The sequence below is a fragment of the Melopsittacus undulatus genome, chromosome 4, assembly GCF_012275295.1.
Source record: "Melopsittacus undulatus isolate bMelUnd1 chromosome 4, bMelUnd1.mat.Z, whole genome shotgun sequence".
Lineage (NCBI taxonomy): Eukaryota > Metazoa > Chordata > Aves > Psittaciformes > Psittaculidae > Melopsittacus > Melopsittacus undulatus.
The window spans coordinates 66,797,187-66,824,506 of NC_047530.1; the positions used below are offsets into that span (position 1 = coordinate 66,797,187).

At 37.2% G+C, this 27,320-nt stretch overlaps 1 protein-coding gene across 3 annotated transcripts; it reads right to left on the reverse strand.

The window, feature by feature from the left end:
- Positions 1-741: 741 nt before the first annotated feature.
- On the reverse strand, positions 742-27,024 carry RUFY2 (RUN and FYVE domain containing 2). 3 transcript variants are annotated; one of them, XM_034061939.1, is made up of 18 exons: positions 26,971-27,024; positions 24,186-24,359; positions 23,578-23,695; positions 22,161-22,262; positions 20,775-20,898; positions 18,474-18,535; positions 17,803-17,868; positions 16,009-16,075; positions 14,691-14,792; positions 13,870-13,986; positions 13,377-13,544; positions 11,880-11,977; positions 7,851-7,970; positions 5,966-6,095; positions 5,269-5,363; positions 4,150-4,198; positions 3,132-3,209; positions 742-2,397 (listed from the first exon to the last, which is right to left on the reverse strand). In XM_034061939.1, the coding sequence occupies exons 1-18, from the start codon at positions 26,972-26,974 to the stop codon at positions 2,254-2,256; spliced, it is 1,818 nt and encodes a 605-aa protein (XP_033917830.1). In that variant the 5' UTR covers positions 26,975-27,024; the 3' UTR covers positions 742-2,253. The 3 variants fall into 3 exon arrangements, with proteins under 3 accessions (XP_033917830.1, XP_033917829.1, XP_033917831.1); XM_034061938.1 differs by having other exon boundaries at positions 16,009-16,078; XM_034061940.1 differs by lacking the exons at positions 742-2,397; positions 3,132-3,209; positions 4,150-4,198; ... (1 more) ...; positions 5,966-6,095; positions 7,851-7,970 and adding an exon at positions 10,695-10,999 and having other exon boundaries at positions 16,009-16,078.
- Positions 27,025-27,320: the final 296 nt, after the last annotated feature.

Sequence of the window (27,320 nt, forward strand, 5' to 3'; positions counted from 1 at the left end):
TCCCTTTAAGAGAGGCAGGTGCAAACACAGTAGGTTGACCTACCTTTGTGAGAAAGGGTTCAGTGTGTGTTAACCAGTGTGGGGAGGAGGAGGAGCATATTTTTCTCTGTTTACTTGCTCAAGCCCTAAATTCGTGAACTCAGAAATCATTTCCCAAGAAGAACAAACTATGCTCTGATACTCTGCACAGTTCAAGTTTCTCTTGATGAACACAGATGTTCCTATGCTGGGTGTGAGGATAATTTAGAACTGCAGTCTGTCAAAGAACAGTGTTTGTTTGACAGAAAGGGGAAATAAAAGCACCTAGAACATAGAGTACTCACCACTTTGTTCAAGGCAGTTTTGCAAATAGGCAAGTACAGAGGAGAGGGAAAGATTGCAGTTAAGTAATACAAATTTAGTTTATTGCATGTTACAGAAATGCTCTGTCTTCTTACTTTAAAAGACTGCCTATTTTAAAATTAATTTTGTTTAGTTGCATACACTGCAAAGTTGCTTAGGAAAGCAGTACCAGTGAGCATCCTCTGTATCCTAGTTTGAACCCTGCTGTCTCCATACTTACCCACATAAAGCCTAGAGGAAAACACGTGGAATACTTTCAGGAGCACAAGCAGCACACTTTGTTATGTCATTAGTAGGGGGTAGGTTGCCACTCCTCTATATATGCAAAGACTTCTAAGCAACTTGAACAAGTCCTACCTAATACTCTGAATTACAAATTTAGCGACATTATTCACATAGTTAAGTGGCAGATCAATTAAATTTATTTTTTCCAAAAGCTATTTACAGATTTACAAGTATTTGTTTTGTATTCACAAAAAAGTTACATCAGGTAATTTTAAAAACATTTTTCTTTACAAAAGCTACATAAGCGACTACACTGGGGTGTTAAAAACAACAGGCCTATTGGCTTTTAAAATATTAATACCTATCCTCAAGAGACAACACTAAACAAAGTGCAAGAATAATTAGAAGACCTGTTTCAGGAGAGAAGTTTTCCTGTCAATAAGCATATTCCAAGCCCGTGGCTGAAAGAACTACCAGGCTGGTAATTCTGCTGATGGCTTGTCAGTACTGTCCAGAGCGTAGAGATTCCACATCTGGACCCCATCACACAAGCAGCTAAAGGGCAGAGGGTACATTGGTTCTAGTGCAGTGATGGTGAAGCAGGGACAATTTACCAAGGGGTGTATTTGCCTATAGGAAGAATGAGGATTTACACTGAAGCAGAAGTTACCATTGGTGTGAACAGTGGTCAGACTTGGGTATACTGAAAAATGCGCTGGAAAAAAAAATGCTGTTTAGGGGCAAATTCTAAAAGTTTGAGAAAGATGATGACAAGGAAGAACTTTCCTGTCCAACACCAAAAGGATGCGGTCTCCAGTAGTTAACCCTAGTCTTTCCAACTGGCAGACTCACCCTGCTTCCGGAGCCACACAGTAATTATGTGTAACCATGGCTTACATGAAAACAATGTAAAGATAATTTTACAATGTCAGGCAAAGGATTTGGGATAGACATCTCCCTTTTAACTGGAAACACAGATACATCAAATTAATAGTTAATTTTAAAAAATAATTCATCAAAATGCACCTCCCATGACCAAGTGCCTAGAGGCACTGCTTGTTTCCTGCTTGGCAAAATCTCTCCTTACACCTGTGACTACAAAGAACAGAGCTGTCAGTGCAGTATTCCTGGATATATCCAACCTTGATCAGAGGAGAAGTAAACAAATACAGTTATTTGGCAATAAGTTATTGGACCACTGCATTAATTGCATTGCTTTTTTTAATACAATTTAAAACTACCTACTGCATGGTTTTGCTTCACAGCAACGTATCACAGGCACATTCTGCAGCAGTATTAGGTTGGCCTTGTTGCAGACTAGCCTATAAAAGCAGGTAAGTACATCATCTTTTTCAAGTTCATCATAATGACAGAGATACTCATCAAATACATGTTTAACACCAAGTCTCCTCTATAACCAGCCCTGCTTCCTCCAAAAGAACTTCCAAGCCATTCATAAGACTAACGTCACCTGTATTTTTAACATGTCCATTTTCTACACTTAGGTCCCATTTTCTCTGTTACAAAACGAAGCAGGCATGTAACTCCTCCACGGTACCTTGAAAATACAACTTTGAACTGCTTACCTGAAATTCTGGCAATGCTGCTCTATGTTCTTTAGTTCACATTCTCTTTTTACAGGATTAGCCAAATACCAAAAAGTAGTAAGTATCGTGTAGCATACTCTTACGGCACATTAGAAGAGCACCTCTGTATAAGTATTGCATGGCAGGAATCACAGACCCGCACAGGCTTTGGTGAAGAAGGCAGAGGCAGTTCATTGTCCGAACAGGCATTACAGAAAATCTCGCCACAGTTTCTACAATGATGCTAAATAATGGAGAGAAGATTAAAAATTAAAATTTACACTAGAAATATACTTGGTAATTGGATACCAACAAACAATAAACACAGAGCAATCTGAAATGTGATTCCTTCCACTTCTTTGGTTTGAGCATGGAATTGGTTTTCAGAAGACAATTCATGTAAATCCCTCTAGACAGACCATGGTCTGTCTAGGATTGAACCACCAGCTGCAGATTTAATTTAATCCCTGGATTAAGAACACACTCTGCTATATAAAAAATGTAGTATAAGCAATGATATTCCAGACTGCAGGATTCTGTCAGGCACCTAACTGAGATTTAACATAAAAAGGTAAAATAAAAATTCCTGCCTGCATTAATAAAGCATAGAAATTAACATCACATTTTATTTTAAAATGACATTGTACTTTCTTAGCCTATTGTATAAAAAATGCCACAAAAAGAATTCCACATGTGTCAAACTGTGACAGTTCCAGAGCTGACAAGCATTTGAGATGATGATTCCACAAAATAGGTTGAACGATTTTTACGTTCCACAGTGGCACTTCACCAAAAGGCAGTGTTTCTCATGAAACCTGGGCTCAGGTGCATTGTTAACACCAAGGAACTGGAAAGGCATCTCAGAAATAACCATGCGTTCATCTGAGCATTGACATTTCATGCTACATCTCTAATACATTTAATGTTTTTCTGACAATACATGTAAACAAGTTGTAAGAAAAATCATTGAAGTTTTACCTTCCTTTTGGAAAGAGAAAATTCCTTTTCACATAACTTGCAATGTGTAGCCTCTTTGTCCTTCAACCAAACCTGGCCCTGGAGAAAAAATATCGTAACTGTATGTATCTGATGAAGTTAAACTTTGGGTTCCAGAGGACGAGACAAATCAACAGCAGTATCTACTGCCTGAATTATTTCGTGCCCTTAGGTTAGTATAATGTCACAGAGACTCTAAAGAAGTACAAGGCCACTCTAAAACAACACAAAACTTCGTGAGACAAGACAGAGAAGGAGGTGCTAGGTGAATGTGCTTGAGGTAGTAAAGCTGGTCAAGGGCTGAGCAGGAAAAAGCAGAAAAGTATCTTAAGTCTCAGAGCTAAAGTCTATTTCCCTGCCCAGCATGCAGGAACAGTCCCAGGTTGCAGAGAATTAAAAACTAAACAAAACAGGTCAGTATCAAGAGCTGTTAATTTCCTTCTGTCTAAACCAATCAACAAAACCAGGAATCTGCTCAACAAAACCATTTCGGACATCTTCACTTGGGCTGAAGTAATATGCAAGTTGACATGCCACGTGATCAAACATGTGCAGACAAAATCTCTGCTCTCGGTGCTCCCTGCCTATCTTTAAAAAAGTTACAAAGCTCTTAACATTTCAGATCATATTTTATCAGCTTCGGTGCTACAAGTTTACTTAATTCCTCAGATGATCAAATATTTATTGATCATTGAGAAGTAATACATAATTTAAGCTCAGCTGGCTACATTCTGTCCCAGATACACTTTGTAAAATACCAGATGGTGCACCATCAGAAGTGTAAAAATGCATAGCTGTACTTCAAACAAGAGAAGTCAAAAGCAACTGAGCTTCTTTTTCCCTGTGAGGTTACAGGGAACCTGCAGTTTCCTCCTGCTGGAGGAAGTCAGAGAATGAGTCTCCCCATATAGCTGCTGTTGAAGAGAAGTCTGCTCATGCTTATGAAAGATTTTGAAGGGAACAGTAAAAAAATTCTTTCCCCCCTCCCAAAACTCCTCACCTGTAACGCTTTATTCGCTTCTTTTATATCTTCTATTTTCAGCTTTGATCTGAAGAACAACATAATGCTCTTTCAAACTTCTGGACTGTCAGTTACAGCCTGACAACTTCAAAAGTTGTAGGTACTTAAAAATTTATAAGCAAAGTATTTTGGACTTTTAGTTAGCATTTTATATTACAACAGCATCCAGGAGATGCAATCAGTATCATGCCCTGCTCTACTAAGCACTACACAAAGACAAGCTCTCTCTAAAGAGCTTGAATGGCTGTTTAGAATCTTTTGAATGGCTGTAAATTTGCTTGGGGTTATGTGGAGGACAGAAATTTGCAGTGGCAGAGCTCTGTGCAAGTACCTAAAAGTAGCACAGAGCATTGGTACAAAACCACAATTCGAGTTTCTTGACATGTACGAGACCACATTATGTCATAGAGAAACCAGCCTCACCACAGCCACCCAGTGCCAACCCGCTCAGAACTGACTTGATTCATAGTTCATACACTAAGTTATTCTAGGGCATGGAAGTCCACACTAGTCATGGCAAAACTACTTAAAAGACAGAGGTCATTAAATGAAACTTTAACAACACACAACAATAACAAAACCTGTGCTCACAGCTTATTGTTCACTATAGTCTGAAGGGATTTTGATAAAGCAATCACCTACATCCTCTACAGACCTGTCAACAATGCCCTATGACTATCACACAGAGAATCTTCATCTCTTCAAAGAAGGCAATTCATGAACATGCATTCATTCTCACAAAGAGATAAAAGCACTGTCCTGCTGGAGCCAGAGCTGTGAACATCTACTGGGTTTCTTCTTTGGAATGCCACAACATGCAAACTAGCCAACTGTTTTCAATGCAAAACAACTCCTAATGCCCCCTGGCCCTTTTAAACTATTATCTTCTGTTCTGAGTGCTATAATTTCCCATACATTCACAGCTAGCTCACCAGCCAAAAGTAAAAATTAACAGACCTGAACTAATTAGACACAGTTCTTTTTGATAAAGTGGCAATATGGTCATATACAGTCTAATTCACATGACCACCATCCTTTATTTTTCTTAATTCAAATTTATATGACAAAAATAATAATCATCATGAATAAGGAAATTACTCGCTCAGCTTGGATGCCAGTTCTTGGAGAGCAGCTTCTTGGTCTTGACATATCCTTCGCAGTTGCTTATTCTTTTCCTGAAGCTTAAGGAACTCCTTAAAACAAAAAACAGAACAGACAAAACAAATACCAATTATTCTCAAAACTGTATTTGCCTACTGCTAAGAAAACTGATATTACACAAAACTGATCTTACTGAGAAAGCCAAGTGAATGAATGATCTATCACACTCCCTATTAAGATTCCCAAATCCAACTCAAACAGCAACAAGTTAAGATTAAACTCTCTTAGACCCCAAGAAATAAAGCTTTTGTGCTTCTGCAGTCCTCTACAAGAAGAAAATAAAAATGACTGATGGCAGAGACCAATAACACTACATAGCCATGTATGTGTACATGAAGTCAGAGAGAAGCTGAAGCACTTTCTGGCCTATGATGAGAAGACAGAAACTTCAATACAACTGAGAAAGGAAAATGAGGATTTAATTTTTTCTTATTCCAAGTACCAAGTCCTAATCTAAGGACTAAATGGAGAGCAAAAAAACGTATCTTTTTTCTTAGTCTATTTCTGAAAATGCATTAATCTAATCTGTCTTATCTACTATCAGAAAGTCTTAAAAAAAGTACCACGTCTAAGTCCATAATTAACTTTGCAGTCAAATTCTAAATTACTAGTCAAGTTTCACCACAGAATTTACTTTTTTAAGATTAATTATTTCTTGGGTCTTTGTTTTCAGATGAGATACAGTTTCCTTTTCCTTCTGAAGATCATCCTCTAGGGTTTGCCGCCACTCTTTTTCTATCTTCAAATCTGTTTCCAGCTGAAGTCTAGAATATGCAAAACAACCAAAAACATCACTGTGCACAAGAGTATAATTTTTTAAAAACAAAATTTACTTTTCTGGGTGCAATATATTTTTATGATAATAAGCAAATTATCAATTCTTACTTCATCTAAAACATAAACAATGTAACAGTAACATATTTTAGACAGTGATGTGATAAACAAACCAAAACTGACATTTAGAACACGCTTTCAAAAAGAGGTGTATTTAAAGGACCAAGAATATGGCATAATTTTGAAGAGCTGATCTTTGTAATAAAACAGCAAGAGATTAACCACAATATTCAGAAGTATTTTTGAAACATGCATAAGGAAAAGCCCCCTTAACTTTACATAATTTGTTTCTAAAGTAAAGCCAACACACTGCCACTGGTGCTGCAGACAACAATTGCATGTATCTCTAGGGCTCATAAAAGCTATTTAATATTATACCCTTAGATGTGAATCATCTATTTTAGACTAAGGCTTAAGGCATTTTGAACAGAATTTAAAATAAAGTAGGAACTTTAAATGACTATTTTTAATGAGCATTTTACATAGCTGAAGTTCAACACAACGAGGTTTCTATTATGTTAACTGGAGTTCAGTTAAAAGAATTAGGGCTACTCTATCAAAAGATCCACTCTAGCTAGAATTTCACTACCATTTTCATGGGAGTGTTGGTGTTCACAATGTTACAGAGAAGTCAAAACATGGAAGTACACTGCTCAGCCTTCTAGGTCTAAATTGTGCCAACAGAATAAAAGAGGAAAGAATCTGAGAGTAGATATGCAAGGGTTTTTTGATGAAAAACCTGTACTTTTATTAATTTTCCTGTTTTAAAACCAAAACCATTTTTAAAGGCAAGACTTACATTTTGGGACACTACCTCAGCATCTGGCTGGAAAAGATCAGAAGTGAACATGACCTTGAAGTTTCAGAATTGCAGAATTCTAAGGCAGGGGGCTGAACTGTTCTTTTGCCAAAATCTGCAAAGATGACTGTGTAGTAAAGTGAACATTTGTCACGACAATTAAACAAGTTTATTAACATCCAGAATTGTAAGAGAGGCAGGGTGGGCTAGTAATTGGATTTTAAATCACTAATTTTTGATCCCAAATCCTTGATGGACCACAGATTTGCACTGTCTTAAATAATTTATTTGTTACCTTTCCAAACACGAACAACACCTGCCCTTACAGGGAGCTTTTTTACACTATGTATTTATTTTAATCAGTACTGAAGGATTTACTATTAGAAAGACTAGAGGGCTGGCTTTTGTATTACTTTTTAATGTTTATGACTCCAGTGAATTTTTAACTCCTACACAGTGGTGAGCTAAACCACTTCCACCTTATGCATAAGCCTAATTAATTAAGTTATTCTTACGCTATTTCTGTTTTAAGTTTGTACTACCATATACTTGTGGGTTTTGTTAGTCAGTGTGTATTACTCCTACACTACATATTTTGCCCCACTTAAGACAATTTTTTCATGTATTAAGCTGGCACTTCAAGACAGAAAATGCTGTTCTTCCCTCTCCTTTCAAGCTGCCCATCATTTTATAGGCACCCAAAGGTAGATTGACTTCCTTGGAGTGGCATACCTTCTTTCACCTTGCCAATACCAAACATGAAGAATGTTAGTATTTATATTCTGCTCAAAACCATTTATCAACAACCAGTTGATATACTCAGGACATACTGAAAAGTAGAACGTTTACTGCTGTATATTTTTACAAACGGAAAAGATGTACTTACAGCTGTTTCTCCTTCTGGGAGAATTCTTTCTGCAGACTTTCAGATTTATTCACATATTCCTGTTTAAGTTTCTCATCCTCAGCCTCAGCATCCATTTGAGCCTTCTCTGCTTGCTGCAATCTGGTGTAATTCAAATCAACTTTGGGTAAAACTGAAGCTAGAACTAGGGTGTAGAGGGTGAAGAAGACAAATAAAAGAAAAAATGGGGAAATAGGAATATTTCTAAATAAAAACAAAGTTTGGGGGAAACTCACAAACTCAAACGAGAAATCCATACAATGCCTACTGTTTTTTCATACACTAAGAGAGAAATCAGTGTAAGTAATCACTGTTTTATTTTATGCTCATGAATAACAGATGCCAAAACATGATGATACATATTTTAGAACTGATGCATATACCTTCTTTGATGCTTTTTTTTTTTTGGAAGCTTTTTTCTTCCCTCCAAATAGATCCTGTAAAAGTGCTTGATTTGTACTAATCACCCATTAAGACAGGGCAGAGCATGTGTTGTGCAATAGCAGCTCAAAACAATTCAAGCTAAGATTGAATACAGAGCACTGCAATCAGACAGCAAAAAAACTTAACTAGCCTAATACAACAAGACACACGCTGACAGGTCACACTACATTAATAGAACTACCTCTACCTCTACTACATCATACTATTCAATTAATTTAAATAATCTGTATTAAAAATAACATGTTCTTACACTGGTTAAAATAGCTCCATATTATAGACAAAATAAATAAAACTGATTAATCAAGAAATTGGGGATTGTTTGGGTTTTTTTTTATCTTTCGCTTCTGAATTCCAGGGTTTTGCTTCTGCTTCAGCTAGCATTCCCTTGGAATCCATTAGTTCAACATGGTTCCTCGCTGCTTGGTCAACTCTTCAGTCCAAAAAAAGACAGATGTAACGTAACAGAGTAAAAGCACTAAAACAGAACTTGTGCTATATCATGACTACACTTGTCTTGATGAAAAGGCAGGAAAGTGAAAGAGCGTGTAAAATACCACTTAATGTCCCCACCTACTGCATTGTGTTTAACAAAACTGTTTCAAGGGCCTCTTAGGTAAGTGGTGGGAGAAATCTGTGATACTCTCTTTCTGTGCTTGATTTCTCACTTCCTGGCAGCTAGCTGAATGTAGAGTAACTCACAACTCCAGTGCCAGCTAAAAAGAAATTAAGTCAGCAGTATGTCTACATTTGTGCTTCTACAGATGAAGCTGCACCAGTAGGAGTTTATAAAGATGCCAGTACACAAGTGTAAAAAGGCTGGAATTAAACTATCATATAAAGCCTCTACTATCTCATTCAACTGTACCAGTTGTTTTAGGAATGTTCCCAGTCACATTTGCAATGGTAGTGCACAGAAGGCCAAAAAATGTATGGAAAGGAAACTACTGGGAAAATGCAGGGTCAATTCACTGGGCAAAAGCAGCTGAATTAAGCTATAAAAGACTGTAAAAGCAAAAGTAACTTAAAACTGTCCCTTAATCACAAACCAAACTGCAGTGTCATTTCCATGACAAAGGTACAAAGGGAACTTGCTACCCAAGAAACATGCCAGCCAAAACAAGCTACAGCACCAACCTCTAGACTTAGCACCAAGGCTAACTGCAACACTGTACTCCAGACAAATGCTCAGCTGAACCTAGCTTGCAGCAGGATTTGAGAATCAGATGATATTGAGGCAGATAATTGTTTGCATAGATGACCATGAGATGGTTAGCACTGCTAGTTCTGCTGTGGTCTACCTGTTGTTCTATTCAGTGTTTCTGGTTTGGGTTTTCTTGAGGATGGAAGATACTTACATTTTAGTAGCCAGCCCATGTTAAAGGCTCCTTCTGCTACCAAACCAAGGAAGGAGGCAGTATATAATCATGGAGTAGAAACCCTTTCTGAACTACTGTGCCCTGCCCCAGCTTTTGCAAACACACCCCCTTCTTTCTGAAAGACCCTAGGACTCTTTTCCCAGTCATCTTCCCTTCCACACTTCAGAGCAAACACCGGGAAGCGCATCAAAGGCAGTCAGCAGCTATAACTGTATTGCTGCAGTGCAGGCAGGTAGCATCTCAAAGCAGAAATGAGCGTGAAGACTGCCTAATGATGGGTGGAGGGAAGGAAAAGGGGTTGGGCAAAACCACAGGCTATGATTACAGTGTAAATATAGCCACAGATGGGCAAAATCCTTAGCTGACAAGCAAGTTAGACAAGTTGAGGATCTGGGCCCTAAATGTAAACCCTATTTATTACTACAACTTCTACTGTAGCTATCATGCTGCAGCTGTTCGAGGCAGGAATCAGAACTAGAGCACACTGCCCTTCCTGCCTGGAGCCAAGTCCAGGTTCCAAACACATTTTAAGTCCATGAAAATATTTTACCCACATCTTTAGCTGTTTTATCCCCAGATCCTGTAATCTCTCCACTGTATATAATGAATATATATGTTGACACCACCCTCTTTTTCTAAATATATTGTTCTGATATAGCGCTCAACCCCCTTCCCCCAAACTCCTGTCACTCTGTTTAAGAAAACAGTGCTAGGCATAAGCAAAAAAAAGAAAAAAAACAAAACAAGGAGCATACTTTTGGGATAAATACAGCCTTGCTGTGAAAGAAATAAGCAGGGGGGAAGGGATGTATTAGTCAGAATGGCTAATTTTAAAATCTATTAGTACCATAAAGAATAGGAAAACCCAGTAATCAGAAACAAACGTCATAAAAGCGTACAGTCAAAGATAGCTAACCTTTTAAAATAAACTTTGTTTGACAATTAAGAAGTGATTAAATAGCATTAGAAAACTAGCTTACATTTGCTCAATAACAGTACAGTAGGTTACTTTTTTTTGTTGTTTTTTGTTAAGAGGGGTAAAGTGAGATCAGAGATGATGTTCTTTCAGAAAACAAAATAGACCCCAGCTACGATCAGTTACAGTGCAGGATTTCTAATACCACTTTATATTTAAAGTTGTAATTTTAAAATTCTTAAGTTATATCAGTGATTATTTAAACACAACAGATCTGGAGGAGCTTTCAGAATGATATGTCTTTGACAAGTTTATACTGGTGCTGAGCTTCATTGCTGGCACATTTGACGAATGACATTGCAATAGTCCTAGTTTGAGTTAACAGATCTTTGTCACTTCATGAATGCAGTGGACAAAAATCAAAGACAGATGAAGACAGCAAAATATTAAAAACAAAAATTGGGATAAAGGATAAAAAGAAAAAGAAAAAAGAGGAAAAAGGATGTCAATAAAAGAATATTCATGTCACTAATTTTTTAATACATAGCCATGTTTTTCATAATCAGATTTAAACAAAAAAAAGGACATGTCAAACACCAACATATGACAGGGCTTATGGATATGTTATATTTTACAGTTAAAAAGTTCAATGTTGACTATAGACCACTATAAATTAAAATATATGAATCACATTTTAATATTATGTAATACATGCAGTCTAACCATAATGTAAATTCATATACTGGAATATTAGTCTTTCACTTTTCAGCCTTTCAGTGTAAAGAAGTCATTATGCCATTGAAAATAATGGTACTTCCAAAGCAATGGAGAACAATTTTAATACCTTCAGCAAATACAGCACTGATCCACGAAGGCATTAAATGTTTATATTAAGCACATGCTTAAGTATAAGCAAGATTAATGCTTTGGTTTCTATTGCATTTCATTCAGGTGGGGATGAGGGGAAAGAGGTAATAACAACACAGACTTTCGAAAACAGCTGAAAGAACAATTTTTGATATCAGCACAAAAACCTAGGACAAGAAGAAAGATGGCATAGGAAGAAAACTGAAAGATTAAGTTTCTATTTAAAAATAAGTGTGTATTTTCTAAAAAGAAAAAAAAATCAAAAACTAAAGCACTAGGTAAAGTTTCAGAAATGTTCTTGTTAAATATTCTGGTTGAAAGTTACATTTCAGTGGCAACTGTGTAGGAATGCAGTAAAACATAAGGGGATGAAGACATGAATGAAGAAAAACAAAGATGAGCCTGTACCTTTGTTCTAGTTGTTTCATAGTTGCATTAATTTCATTAGTCTTATCCTCTAATCGACCAATTATTTCATTCTTTTCCTTCATAGCATCTTCAGAAACCTGTGTTACAAAAAAAGTTAAAACTGAAGTAGGTATGTATTACACTTTTACCTAACAGAGTTTGGTTTTTTTTTCAGTATTGACAGGGGAAAATGTTAATATAGCTTCAGATTTTGAGAATTTTTATACATTCCTATCCAAAACACAGAGTTGACAGTACTTAAAATATTATGCCTAAATTCACTACTTATCTTTTAAAGAAATCCATTAGAACTGTACCAATAAAGAAATAAGAAGTGTAGTCCTGGAAATCAGTACAGTTCTCCGACTCTTATCAAACTACCATATACACCCAAAAATCTTTTCAGAATTTTACTAGCATGTTTCACAATTTTGATTGCTTGCAGAGCAGTTACAACTGTGGCCTGAAGATCTAAATAAAAGGTAGAGCATTATACTTGCTGCACAGATCAATACTTATCATCTGGTCCCTAAGCAGCAGAGTGAGCATGATTAAACTGTTTCACTCTACCCAGGAAGTGAATCTGAATGTCATTAAGTGAAATCAGTGTTACCTCCAGTCCCCAGAAGTAGTTTTAAAAGAAAAACAAAACCCTTCAGATCTAAACACACTGAAAACCATTATTTGTTTGTTTTTCCAGTTCTATTTATATTTCATCTGGTCCAGTTTCGTCACAGCTGCAGATGCAAAAGTTAGCATCATTTGTTCGTCACCTCGATTATCTCTCTACAGCATCCTAAGTTTTCTTCCTCATTCTGCCATAGATTTGATTGGTTTCTTGTGCTGTTTTGTGATAATTTATTCCACAAATAAAATCCATATTCTGCATAAATAAGCTGTTTGTGACCCCAAATATTCTATGATTCTATGATTCCCTGGTGTTTGGACATCTGTTAGCTGCATATTTGGTCTCTAAGATCCATATTTTCCAAAAAAAAAAGCATTGTCTTGGTACATATTTTCTTTATTTGTTAACAGGTTAACAAATGAAAATGAAACCAAACTGTAATTAGCATTTTCCATTTAACACAACTTATTTTCCAAATGCCTTTCCTTACTCTCAAAGTTCAGACGTCCTCTTTAACTCATCGCTGTCTGCCTACACTCTCCTGGTTTTTTATACAACACTGGCCAAAAAGTGTTATTATCACTAGATACACTGTTACTCCCTCTATTCCACATTGCATGTAATTAGGCCATGAATTTATTCTCATGCTCTTTTCTTCTATAAACCCACTAATGTTAAGTAACTGTCTTAAAAGCTTCTTTGGGTGAAATCAAGCTTGCATCAATAATGCTCAAAAATGACAAGCCAATGTAAGAAGTGGAAAGAAATGAAAAATTAAGGAAACAGCAGTATTTAACTAAACAAAACTGTAATGCATATCTCTCAGTCCGAAGTAATTCCATCAGTTTAACAGCAGATTGTTTCACTACCTGCAGCTTTTGATACATTTCCATGTTAATTGCTTTAACTTCATCAAGCTGTTGCCGAAGGCCTATGAGGGTATCCTGCTTTTCATGGATGTCCTTCTCCAGCAACTTCATGGCAAGTTCTATCTCATGTTTCATACTAACTTGAACCACTAGCTCATTCTCCATATCCTATAAAACACAAACACAATGCCACACAGAATATTTAAATAACTATGTAACATTTTATCTCTGTTTTGAAAAAGACAAAAGCTAACTCTAACAGTGCTGCAGCATCACCTATTTCACCTTCAGAAATTCTGTCCCACTTTAAAAAGGGACGCAATTTAAAAAACCCTGTTACAAACCCCTTCTTATTACAGGCAATAGCAATTGAAGTTGTTTAAAGACAGCATCTAAGCTCAGCAAAAGCAAAACTAGAAATATTTATAGACAGACTCTTCTCAGACACAATCTTTTCTAGAAGTGCTGTGTGATCCTAGAAAAGAACACTTACTTGTCGAAGTTGTGATTCTTCTCGAAGCTGTCTACGTGCTTCACTGTACATTTCATCTAAACCCTGCCTGGAGTGTTTGTATGTCTGAAGTTCTGCTTCAACATCCACTTTAGTTGCCTACAAAGATACAGAGAATCTACCTTTCTTCTTCACAAGTTTAGCAATTAATAGCATGAATTTAACACTTGGGGGAGGGGAAGATGGAACTTCAAAATACATTCTCCAAGCACAGTACCAACATGGAAGAAGATGTTTCTGCTATGTGATCATCAGTTTTACAGTAAAATTTGAGTATATTAACCAAAATAAACATCTGTACTACAGTACTATCCTCCTTCAGTAAGTCACTCTAACACAACTGTTTCAGCACTAAGCAATCGAAACATCTGCTTAACCTGTGCTTTTACCAATTATCCTGTGAAACACATACAAGAAGTTACACAAGTACAAATAACAGCTTTAAAAAAACAGTTCAGTAATTGTAGACACAACTACTCCAAATGACATTTCATATAATGAGACAAGTCAGAATAGACATTTGCCAACTAAAACACATACAAGGTTATCAGATAATACTGCCTTAAACGCTTAGATATAGCTTACAGTCTAATGAAAAAAGGAGGAAGGGAAGAAAATTAGAAACAATACAAGAAAAAACACTACAAAAATTGCATATGGTTATAAAACAATCTCATGTCCTATAATTTTGATATATTTATGGCATTACAAAGCTTTCCAGCTTACTTCAAGTTACTATGTAGGAACATCTGAATGACTACGAACCACACATTACTACATTAAATGTGGTAAAGCTACCATACCTCTAGATGATGCTGTGTTTTCATTAAAATAAGAGTATTTTCACTCCTTAACTGATGGTTTTCTTCCTGGAGTTTAATTATATTGTTTTTGGCTATCGCTAACTGAAAAGAGAAAAAAAAAAAAAAGGAAAAGCAGGGTGACCACTTTTGTGAATGGAAATAAAAAAATGTTCTGATGAATGCAAGACCAAGACATTCTCTGCTCTATTCTCACAGTCTACCAAACTGAGGTTTAATTGTTTTTAAAGAAAACATACAGCTCCTGGGTTTAGTAATACTCACTTTCATTACAGAACAACAGTGTATTCAAGATACTTCATTATTTTACATCTGGTAAAGAATTGCATCATTATGACTTAAAGACCCTCAATTCCTCCTTCCTCATCCTATTTATTGGGTTTTCCTTTTTTTTTTTCCATTTGGATTGAAAAATATCCTGTTTTGTTGTTTGGTTCAAGGTTTTTTGACATCTTAATATATCAGATGGAGCAATTTACATAAGAAAGGCTCTTCTAAATGAAAACATTTACACAAGAGAAAACATTATAACTGGGCCCTATAGGATATACCTTAATGTCAGAATTATAAGCCAGCTGATCAAAATAGGTGGATAGTAGGGCTGAGGGCTTGTAAAGGAACCAGAATACCCTGAGAATTAACACTCAGTAAAAACGTTTTCCCTCTCTCTGGATACATTAATACTCAGAGCAAGCTAGCTACAACCTTCAACAGCTGAATTTAGACATTTTGATTCCTCACTAACTATTTCTCAAACAGCTTGGATTAAAAAAATATTGTGCTCTCTCTATAAATCTAAAAATATTGGAATTTTATAGTCAAGCATCAAAGATAACCAGAAATATAGGATATAAGTACAAAACCAGAGTTAGAGAAGTCTAAAAACTTGTATATATGTATATGGTAAAAAAGTAAGAAAATCCTTTGCCTAAAGCTGAGAACGTAAATAGAAATTGCTTGGTGAACTACTTTTTGTCTCTTTGTAGCATCTGGTGTCATCCATTATGGACTAGTCATCTGCACAAAATCAGACTGACAGCTGGCATTAAGAAAGGCTTCACTTCTAGCTTTGTCCGAAGTGGGAAACGGCAACATTCTGCAGAATAAATTTCCTGATGTTGGAGGCTACCTAAGCAAGCTGACTCCAGTTCCCTGCAGCTACCACACCTTTTATTCAAGCCAAACTCAAGGTAGCTGAACAAATCATACATTATTTTCATCTACATAAGTTCCGTAAACATATTTTGAAAAAAGCTTTTGAGAATAAATAGTATCACACAATACTAAAAGAAAATAATACCTCTTCAATCAGTTTAGTGTTTGATTTCTCTAGTGAGTCAACTCTCGCATGTAGGCTGCTAACTGTGCTACTAAAAGAGAAAAAGAAAAACATTATTCAGAATTACATCAAAATTCACCCAACCAAGCTCAAAAGCTTTAATGCAAGGTAAAATGGTTAATGGTTAAGTGCTATAAGGTCTGCTCCCATTTTTGAAGTTTTCCTAAATATAAGAAAATGAGTCTCCTTTCTAGAACATTTATACATTTCTTTCCAACTTCTGAAATCACCCGTCACCTAAACTCCTGGTTGGGTGTGGCTTTCCATGTATTCTCCCTTTCTTTATCCTCACAACCACATTGTATCCAAACATTTAATGAGTTGCCTTAAAAGAGTTTCCAGTCTTGGAATAAAGAGTTTACAATCTTCTTCCCACCATTTAACAAACCTATTCTCCGGGTTCTCTTCCTCCAAACCCTACTTCTTTTATAAAATCATTTGCTTCTCCATATTTTTTTGAGATCTATCCTCAGGCTATCTCTTTCTTGATGCTTCTTGACTTAATTTAGAAATCTCATCAGAATTTTATTCCCTTCCTGATTGCCTGTTCCTGCTGTAACCATATCTTTCTAGGCTGTATTTCACAAGCAAAAAAAAAAACCTATTCTCTAACACTGTTTACTATTCTATGCATTTCTACTGTGGTATTATTAAGAGTTACCAGTTAATTAAGAATGGCAAGGTAGAGGAGATTAATGCATTTTAGGATGTGTGGAAAGAAACAGCTGACCTGGTTTGCAAATAAATTAATGCATAAACTAGTGTACAAGACATATTCAGCACACAGGGGCTCATGTGAGTAACAGCTATCACCACACAAACACCACTGTTCTTCATTGTGATAGTTCCTTTCTCCTCCTTAACTTTCATTTTTCTTGTATTGAACACAGTTATTCTGCTCAGTGACTGACACAATTTCAAATCAGAATATCTTTACCACAGCAGCAGACATGCAGCCACTAATGATCACGATTAGGAACATTAAAAATTAAAAATATTATTACATCTCAAAAAGAGATCAAGAAGATCAGCTATACTACAGGATCTACAGAAATTCTTTGTGGATGTGGCATTTCATTTCAGTTGGGGCTTTCTGTTTATTTTTGCTTTTTTTGCTCCTACTACCGTTTAATTTTGTACAATACTCCTCAGAGAAGTACAACCACTGTTCCTCTATTTGTACAGTAACATAAACAGTGGTGAACTAGGTTTGATCCATCCAGCAAAGTAAGGGGAAAAGGCTGCTTTCTTGAAAATTTTCTACAGGAACCAGAACCTACAGTGTGTACGTAGTTTCCAGCAAGCAATGAACTTACTCAGTTTTGGTCCTAGGCATTAAAGCTACAAACAAAAATGAGAGGCAAAAATACAGGTCAAAGAAACAAAAACATGTTTTCATCCAGAACACCCAATAACACTTTTTGAAAACTGTTAAATAGAATGCAGTTAAAATCCAGATGAAGCTTTTAATTCCTGTTAAGATATGAATCATAAGGACCTTGATGAGTTAGACCTGCTGATTTTTGTTTCCTTAAAGAACTAAGAATCTGACTGTATAAAGCAAAAGCATAAAAACAGCATTTATGAGTCTCTCCAGAAGAGTGTATCCTTTCCAACTCCATTACATCCACAGTTTAAATATGAAAAATTTGCACCTTTCCCTGAAGTTCTCCCACAAAGCCGTGGGATGAAAAGAATTAGAGGTGTTTTACCTCTAAGCCTGGCCTGACATGCATACTTCAAAGTAATACTTACTTCAGTTGTCTGTTTAGTTCTTCAACGTAATTCTTTTGGTCCAAAATTGCAGCAATCTGTACATTCCTAAAGCAAGCACATAATAAAATTAGCTCTAGCAAAATGATATCATGAACTATAATATAATGTGCACGTATGTACTGAAAATACATCTCATGCAAACGTCCATCTTAATTGTGCTTTTTAAAAAGAAAGGAAAAAACTTCATCTCACAATCATGAAGTCAGCAACTGACACATCGTGACATTACTGAGAGACAAAAACACCCCAATGTTTTAACTACAAACGATTTCTCTACATGAAACATAAGAACACACAGTCTCAAAAGAAAAGGGATGTTCATTTACTCAGCCATTATTCTGCAGTTTTTTTTAAACGCTGACTAAATCCCAAGGTGAGGGCCTAAAGATTAGCAGGTTCCTTTTCACTGACATCTTGCAATCCTCCAACACTGTCCATGAGGTAAAGGAAGCAGGTGATGCTGCTTCAGAGTACAAGTATTTTTCCAGCTAACTAGTAATACAGAACCATGTACCATGCCATTTTTCTCAGGACAGTGAGATCAGAACACTTCATCTTTGGGAACCTGACTTATTTCTACAAAGAACAGGGCACCAGTCAAGAAATCACTTGTTAACATGCAAAATCTGAGGTATTTAGTGAGCACATACCTTTCCTTACCTCCAATGTCATCATCACTCTTTAAATACACAGAAAAATCAATCACCCCAACCTAGGGTAAAGCAAACATACAGTTTTACACAATACAATTAACTGCTGTTGATACTCATGGTCTTCTATCTACATAATTAATAAAACCTGAGTTAAATCAACTTTTTAAAGATTGGTCCAGTTTCAGCTAGAAGCTCAAAAAACTGAACTGTAATATTTTAAACATCTTTTTTTTAAGTATAGGCTCACATAGTTGTTAAGAACTATGTTCCCTTTGAGCAAAATTAACAATGTGCTCTATACCAAATCCCAAAGAAAAGATAATTTCTTACCTCTGACTGAGCTTAGCCAAGAATCCACAGGAAGACTTTTATTTCAGAAATACTTTTATTCCAGAAGACCTTTTATTTCAGAAACTACTTTTATTTCAGAAACTACTGAACCCCCTCAGTGACTGAATAGAGTTGTTATAAATCATCTCTAGCGTTTCACACGATTTCCTACCACAGAACATCTCCTAAACCGATGTCTTTTCCGTGTTTATTTTTTATAATTTCCCTTGTCAAATAATACTACCTCTCCAACTTGCTGATTCCCAGGTATACCAACCCAACTGCTTTCATTTTTTTTAACCCTTGCTAAACCTGAATCAAATTAATTTCTTTTCTGTTCAACTGTAATTTAATAATGTAAAAAAAATTACCACAAGTTCTGCTTCCAATTCTATTCACAAAAGTATTTAAAAACGTCTGCTTTACCAAAATCCTTCCTTTTTGGTCTCTAGCTGCCTCTTAACAAAAGTATTTCAATTTCTCCAATTTACTGCTTCCTTCTTGAACTTCCTTTCACTTCTGAATACAAGTAACTTGCTCAGTCTAACATTTCCTTTGTTTATACGATGCTCTGCTGCTCTCGTCAGCTTCCTATGATAATCTTCTACTTGTTCTTTCCCTACCTTTTCTAAAAAGTGTCTTCTCCAAGAGCTTTTTAAAAATCAATTTAATAAGCAAAATATTTCAATAGAGAGAGCATTATCTCTGTAGAAGTTACTTTGTTTCAATTCTCCATGAGTGCATTTACACCATTTCATATGTTTCACCACTGAATAGCATTCTTCCAGCACACCAAAACTATGCTCCTGGATGTGACTTCCATCATCCTTCAGAAGTTTATCGTTCTGCCCAATACAACTTGCTGCTTCTGGCTTCACTGAGTGCCTTATTTATATTACTCTTCAAACAGAATTACTCTTAAAGTCCAATTTGGACAGCCACCACCACCTTCTCAAACCAGCCTTTATCTTCCTTCATTCATCAAAACCAAGTGACCTAGATAAAAAAATATTGCTGGCTACCCCTTTGTTATGATTATTTTTAATACACACATATAACTCTCAAAACTAAGAAAAGCACATTGATAAGTTTCCTATAATTACAGGCCTTTCAGTTTTACATCTTCTGGTATGCAAGATTAGTGCCTAAAACTTTAGATAGTAACTAGAATGAATAGTTAAAAACAAGTTAACCCTATGATTCAAGAGCACATATACTAAATTAGCTATAACTTTTCTTTTGCCACAGAAATTGTTTTTTCAGCAAATACATGCTGAAATACAATAATAATCACTTAAACTATTACATTTTTTCCACAAAGCTGGAAAAAAACCCAATCAGGACTGAACACAGCCTACACTTATTTACAAATGCCTGTGTATCTGCCTTTAAAAATAATCTGTCAGGTTTTTCATGGAAAAGATCAGAGTTCAAAGTCAAAGCACTTTACAAATGAAGAAGAATTCTAAGTCTTGTTTTCCAGATTGAAAGCACTCACCCTCTTACAAGGTCTTCTGCTACACTACACAAAATAAGTTTTTGTTTCAGGTCCCTGAAACATTCTTATTACACCCCCTTTATCATCTGATTAAATATCCATACTTCTTACGTTCCAGAACAGGAACAAATGAACCACATGGGACAGATAAACTGATCATGGAACTATACTTCTCCCATAAAGGAAAAGCATGAGTTACACAACAAAAATGGAAAGCACTCTGCACTGCTACTATTGCACCCATTTGACAACAGAGCACAAAACATAAGCCTTGCACTCTGATAATTATCACCATCTAAAAATCTGACTCAACTGAAGTGAATACAACAGCCTGCAGAGTTACAGGAGCTGGATCAGACCCCAAACAGTCTCTAATAAGATTTCTAGCAAGTCACAACTCCATAGTAACAAAATTTACTGTACATAATCTTATGGATTGCATGTTTATTACTTTACCTGTATTGACTTACTTGTGAATCTAGGTCTTCTCCTTTCACACACAGGTTAGCATCTATTACATTCAACCCAACTAACAGCCCAACAATAACTGCTCCTTCTTCCTCCATCATTAGTGCATGATACTCATAAAATTCACTGTTAATGAAGAAAAATGCATCTAATCGGACATTCAGTATATTTAATTAAAATACATTAATAAGTACATCATCTACAACTGAATTGTTCCTCTTACTTAAGCCTTACTGCAACATCCTTAAAGATGGACTGGGTCTGCCCACACTTTCACCTGCTAAACATTTAAAAATTGCAAGTGCATGGTTTGTCTCAGAAGCTATTAAAAACAAAGACAGTACACCTGAAATGTGTAGATACTACTTTCCAGAGATGTTAGCCACAAGCTGCTGGAGGCCTGGGAAACTTGGGGGCAGGACTTATTTTGCCATAAAAACCCCAGAACAAAACAAAACAAAAAAAGGCTTTTCCTTATATACTTGCTATTAGCCACTTTTCAATAGGATACTGCAACAGATGGAAGTTTGGCCACACTAAGACAATTCTTATATTGTTAACAAATACTAGACAATGCAAAAATACTAGAGAATGGTAAAAAATGTACCATGTGTGAAAAAAGATTTGGACTTGAATGAACACATGATTGAAATTAAATAAGCCAAATAAGAGGTAAAATGGGTAAGAGAACAGAAAGGGCTGAAATACTAAAAACGTTTCTATAAGAAAAACACTTCCTTGAGAACATAATACCAACATTTACTTCCTCCTCCTTGCCTTTTTTAAATAACATTTTAGACTCTGTGAACCAAACTGTGCTCTCAATGGAAAAGTCCATAGCTGCTGAACACCAATGTCATCTTGATGTACCAACACCATCTACGCATGCAAAGAAAGTCTTAAAAATACATTTAGACTACAGGACTGAAATTAAGATGACAAAGTTTTTTCCCTTTGTGCTTCAACTACACAATCAAACAGAAGTTATACTAGAAGAGAGCAATGCCAGTTTTAGAACTGTGAAATAAAATTTCAAGGCAATAGTCCTCCATGCAATGGTAGCTCAGTAGCAAACCATGCAATTCATCTCCTCTCCAGAGGCTTCTAACCCATATCCTGCATGGCAGAGTAATGCAGCAGGAGCCCCTCCCCATTACCCCACCTACAGGAAGGGAAGGAAATATCCCTTCAACCATCAGCTGGTCTTCAATCTTGATGAGGCAGTGTTGTGTGGTACCTCTGCCCTGAGGACTGGAAGAAATCAGCCCATAGGCCAGATGTTACACCTTGCTACACTAAGGATACATTAAAAAGTAGTAAACAGAATTTAATTTTTTTCCAGAAACGATTAAAAATAAATTACAAACAAAATCCACTTGACTGTTTACCTGAGAAGATCTCTCTGAATGATCAAACAGCGAAGATAGTCAGCCATTTTCTTCTGCATTAGTGCTAACCGTAACCAGGCCCGGGCACGGCCCAGTGGTGTTCTGGAAAAAAGGGCATGAAGACAAACAGTCATAAATCAACAATGTATCAATTAATTCACTGTCTTAAACATGTCCAGTGGTAGAGTTATTAGTATTTCTGAAAGGGTACTTTAAACTATTAGTTGAGAAATGCAGTCTGGGAAGCCATAATGTTTAGGCTTCGACTCCAAGCTTTGGGATTACACCAGAAAAATTTTCATCAACTGAGCTGGGCTTGGGAGAAGATGCTGGAAAGAAAACAAGAGAGAAAGCACAAGAGCCTGACAGTAAAATTAACTGCTCTGCTCAGAGAGTGAAAACGTGCAACTTTCTACACACTGCTGTATTTCAATGTGCTTTGCTCTCACACAGTACATGGCTAGCATTGTTGCTAATGACCTTCTTAACCTGACAGTGCTGCAATGATAATCTTGGAAGTCCTGTTTCTAGCTGAAGTAAAACATCTGCAACAGTTCAGATTCCCTTCTGGAACTTCCTTATAGTTTTCAGAGGACTTGTGAGAAAAGTAATCAAATGTCCATTACATCCTGTCACATAAGCCTTCCTAATTCTATTCTCTGGATCTACACAACATGTACTGAACTTTAGCCTTAACTCATAGTTCTTTACAAATTCAAGGTATCTCAGACAATTCAAAAAAGGCAAAAATGTATGAAAACGGCAAACAATATCCAACAATTTATACCTGGACCTTTAGACCCTTCTTTTCTAGTGCTTACATGTTTCAAAGTGGAAAGCATGTAAATGACATAACAACACAACAAATAACAAAACCAACAAAACCCTTATACTGCCATGTACCAATGGCAATGTAACCAAACCGTTTTGGAATTCAATGTATAAAGCTAAATACAAGAGCAGAGTGCAGTAGAATGGGAGGAGACTGTACTTCACAACATAAATTTAGATTTGAGAAGAACCGTACACACCAGAATCTGAAAAGATGATTTTCTTCTTCCATGTGTTACCTTTTGTTTTTATACAGCCTTTGCTGACTAGACTCACTAGCTTGGCGCAGTTATAGACTGTTCGATACATACAACAGTTATAGGCTGTTCAATACGTAACCTGTTCCTTTTTGCACTGTTTTTGTTGACCATTCAGAGAACATGAAGAAAGAACATAAAAATACTACCTTGTCTAGCTGTTTTGTGCAGAACATGAAAAGCTAACAGGATTAATCTGTTCTCTCCCTCAGTATCATTTCAAAATGCTTGTTCAAAAGCTTTATTAATACCAAATGGAAATATGAGACATCTGCAGACTCTCAATCAGGTCTTTTATTTTCTTGCTGTATTTTACCAATACTACTTACTTAAGGCCAGGCAAATCTCTGACACTTGCTGCTATTTCCTCAGCTTCTGGATATAATTTCTCCACAAGTTCCAGAGGACCCCAGATGGTTTTATTGTAACTTAGAAAGGATTTTCTTACTAGGAAAAGAAAAATTAAGTAACTGAATTAATTAAAATTACTGGAGTAGGTCCTTCACAATAGCTGGTGTGACAGAAGGGTTAACTGCTGAGCCTAAAGTTCCACATAACTGATAACTGTGAGAGTGGTCAATTCACTGGTATTCAAAGCCATATTCTGAATTACAACCCTGTGAACATAAAATTGCTGTTCTAGAACAAAATAGTATAAAAGGGATGACTAGCTAAAAATACAACCTACATACACAGATGCACGTAGTTGTGGAAATTCCAGAACCACTTGCAACAAATAGCATACAAAAGAGAAATTGGTAAATATGGAAATGTATGTTGGGAAGTATTAATAATGACACCATCAATTATAAAAGGTAGCAATTTCTCCACTTCTTAAAGCAGCAAAACACACTTGGATTTTATCTTATTCACAAAAGAAAGGAAGAAAAATGGCATAGCTAGTATGAGAAATATGCAGCTAGAGCAATTACCACACCTTTAAGACCATGCTTCAGGCAGTGCTCCATGACAACAAAGAACTGCTGCAAAGGTGGGTAGTCAGAATCCAGAGTTCGGCCAAAGCTCAAAGCTGATTCAATGAGTCCTTTGATACTCAATTTAGCCATGTTCAATAAATTTGCTCTTTCTACAGCTGTAGGATCCTTTACAGCTAAGACAATAAAAGAAAAAAAAAAAGGTTATGGTTTAAATTTCAGAAGAGACATAAAGTAATAAAATGGTTCATGGTCACCTTGTTCAAAGATAAACTTACCTTAATGTAGACAAATGAATATTTAATAAGCGTTATAAACCACGTTACAGAAGAGCATCCACTCCAAAAAACACCTTTACAGATCTTACATAGTTTTAATAGATGAACGAAAGAAACAAGGCCAGAAACGTCAGTTCTCATATGTATCTCAGTACAACTCAGAAGCAGCCAGTAACTGCAAAACAGGCATCAGTGTTGCTCTCAGAAGCTCTGCTGCCTAACAGCAATCAGTGCCCTTACCATGATATCAAAGCAACATTCCTATTAAGGTATCTATTAAGTATTATTATTATTATTATTGCTATTAAGGTTATTGTTATTAAGGTATCATATTAAGTATCTATTTAGTCTATTATAGTCTACCTACAGAAACAGACATACTTTTTCTATATAATCACTTTCCACTGTAATCTTAATTTCACAGTGACATGAACAAGTTTTCCTTCTGAGGCTGTACATAGTCTCAGCCAGTAAACCAGGAGCAGGTTCAGGAAAGCATTACATATTACATGCTGAAATCTGAGTTTCTCATATAGCTACACATAATCATTAAGACATTAAGACACATATGTAAAAATATCTACACATATTTGTGTCCGAGAAAAGATGTGAGCCTGTTCCACTACAAATTTGAGTATTAATGTATGATCTTACCTTTGCACATCAGAGACCATAAAGACTAAAAACCCTTATCATTATAATCGACATACTTTCTCAGTTCCTCAAACAGCAGCTAAATTACTTGTCTCATTTCTTGCATACCACAGCTTCACGCAATTAGGTATTAAATATCAGAATCTTAGAAAATTACTTTCTGATTTTCTGTACTGTCAAGTCACCCTATTACCACATAACATAGCCTATCACAATTTTCTGGGAAAAACCATAATGACTGAGATAATGTATGCAAGATAAGCTGACCACTGCTTGGGTCAGGCTGGGTATCAGTTGTTGGGTTGTAAGCAGTTGTATTTTCTTCCCTTGTTATTTCCCTTATCATTATTATTGGTGGTGGTAGCAGTAGTGGTTTGTGTTATACCTTAGTTACTGGACTGTTCTTATCTCAACCCGTGGGATTTACATTCTTTTGATTCTCCTCCCCACCCCTCCAGGAGCTGGGGGAGGCAGAAAGGGGAAGAAGTGACAGAGCAACTGCGTGGTTGAGTTGCTGGCTGCACTTAAACCATGACACCTTAAAAACTACGATTATAGTCTCTCAATTTACCAGTACTTCAACCAAAAAAAACCCCAAACAAACCACTAGAAGATATTAGAAGACATAGCAGACAATTAGCAACCATGCTCTGGCAAAAATATGTACCCAGCCAGCAGTCACAGCTCACTAGTTAGCCTCTTGACTTCCTGCTCACTCAGCCGCCAGGAACTGAACCAACCCTACCAAGGGCAGCCCCAGTTACCCCTGTCTGGAATAGACAGAAGCTTGCAACAACTGGAGCATTTCTGTTGGTAAAGCTGATGTCAGCCTTCCTGCCTTTTTATTTGGTCTGCTATTGGCAGTACTAAATACAAGTGTTATTACAGGAAAAGTCTTGCTCAAAACAGACTTCAGGTAGGTAGCTCTCCCTCAGTCTGTTTTCATAATTCAGTCTGTTTCCCCGAAGCCATCTTACAAATTCCTTTTTCAGATGACCTCATTTTGACTTTTGGAGCTGACACACTCCCATGCCTACTATCCTTTTAAATACCAGCCCTTTTGCCTGATCTGAAGCAGAAACACCTTTTAGGTCTGTTTTAGGTCTGTTTTTTTTCACCTGCTTCTTAAAAAATATTAAGATTTAAAAATTCAAATGACATATTTTCTAGTAACTGCTTCTCAAGCACTGTACAGGGTAAACATACATGGAGCAAAATAAGCTCCTTAAAGGCTCTGAAGGGCCCTTCTCACCCCAAAGCACCAGCCCATGAAAGGGACTATGTGCAGGTGGTTTGATATCACCTGTCTCACCGGAGACCGACTAGCAAGGCTTGAAGAGGCAATATTCCTTTTCCAGTCTTGATGAGCAGCCAAACCCTTGCTGCGAACAGTATTTGTGCAAAAAAATACAAGCAGAAAAACCAACCCAAACCTGCAGTCGCTACAGCTACAGGTCTCCGTGTCACTCAACAGCTAGCAGAAAACAATTTCCTCCACTAACGCGTCCCCACGGGCATAGTCCCCTTACAGCCTGCCCCCGGCACATCACCCGGTTCGCATGAGCGCCCGCCACACCTGCCAGTGACAGGAGGAGGGAGGGAGATCCCCCACACTCGGGCCCGTACCGGCTGACGGACTGGAGGGCTGGAGACCAGCCCCGCCGCCCATCCCTGAGGCCGCGGGCCGTCCCCAGCCCCGGTTCCCGCTGCAGAGGACATTTTACAGCTCTGCGGGCACCGTCGCAGAGCAGCTCACAGCCGCTACCTCCAACGAGTAAGGGACGGCTGCCGCTGCAGGTCCCTTTCTCCCCCTCCGCTGGCCGCGGCATCCCCAGCCCCGCCTGGCCCCACTCACCCATGGCTGGAGAGGAGGAGCCACCACCTCAGCCGCTCCCGTCCCGCCGTTGCGTGAGCCCGGCCCAGCCCCTCCGCCCTCGCCCACCGGCGCCCCCAGCGGCGGGAGGACCCGCCCGGCGGCCGCGGTCCCTCAGCAGCTGGGGTTTAGCGAGGAGGGCTGCAGACACTGCAGTCTTACAGCCTGAGCATGGTGGCAGCGAGCGGAGACCCTGGAGAGCTGTACTTTCAGAAAGAGGGCCAGGGTGCCCAGCCTAGGCACATGAAGCCTTTCACGCAAGAAAAGCACAACCTTAACTCCTTGCTACCTCTCTTATGACTAAGTTTCAACCTGTAACATCTATTGCAGAT

Bases quoted from the DNA above. Each gene is read 5' to 3' on its own strand.
- RUFY2 (XM_034061938.1), bottom strand. The intron at 23,696-24,185 runs GTGTGGTAATTG...TTCTTTTCCTAG, and splicing joins CCTGAAGCATGGTCTTAAAG to TAAGAAAATCCTTTCTAAGT. The intron at 13,545-13,869 runs GTAAGTGTTCTT...TGTGTTTTATAG, and splicing joins AAGAATCACAACTTCGACAA to GATATGGAGAATGAGCTAGT.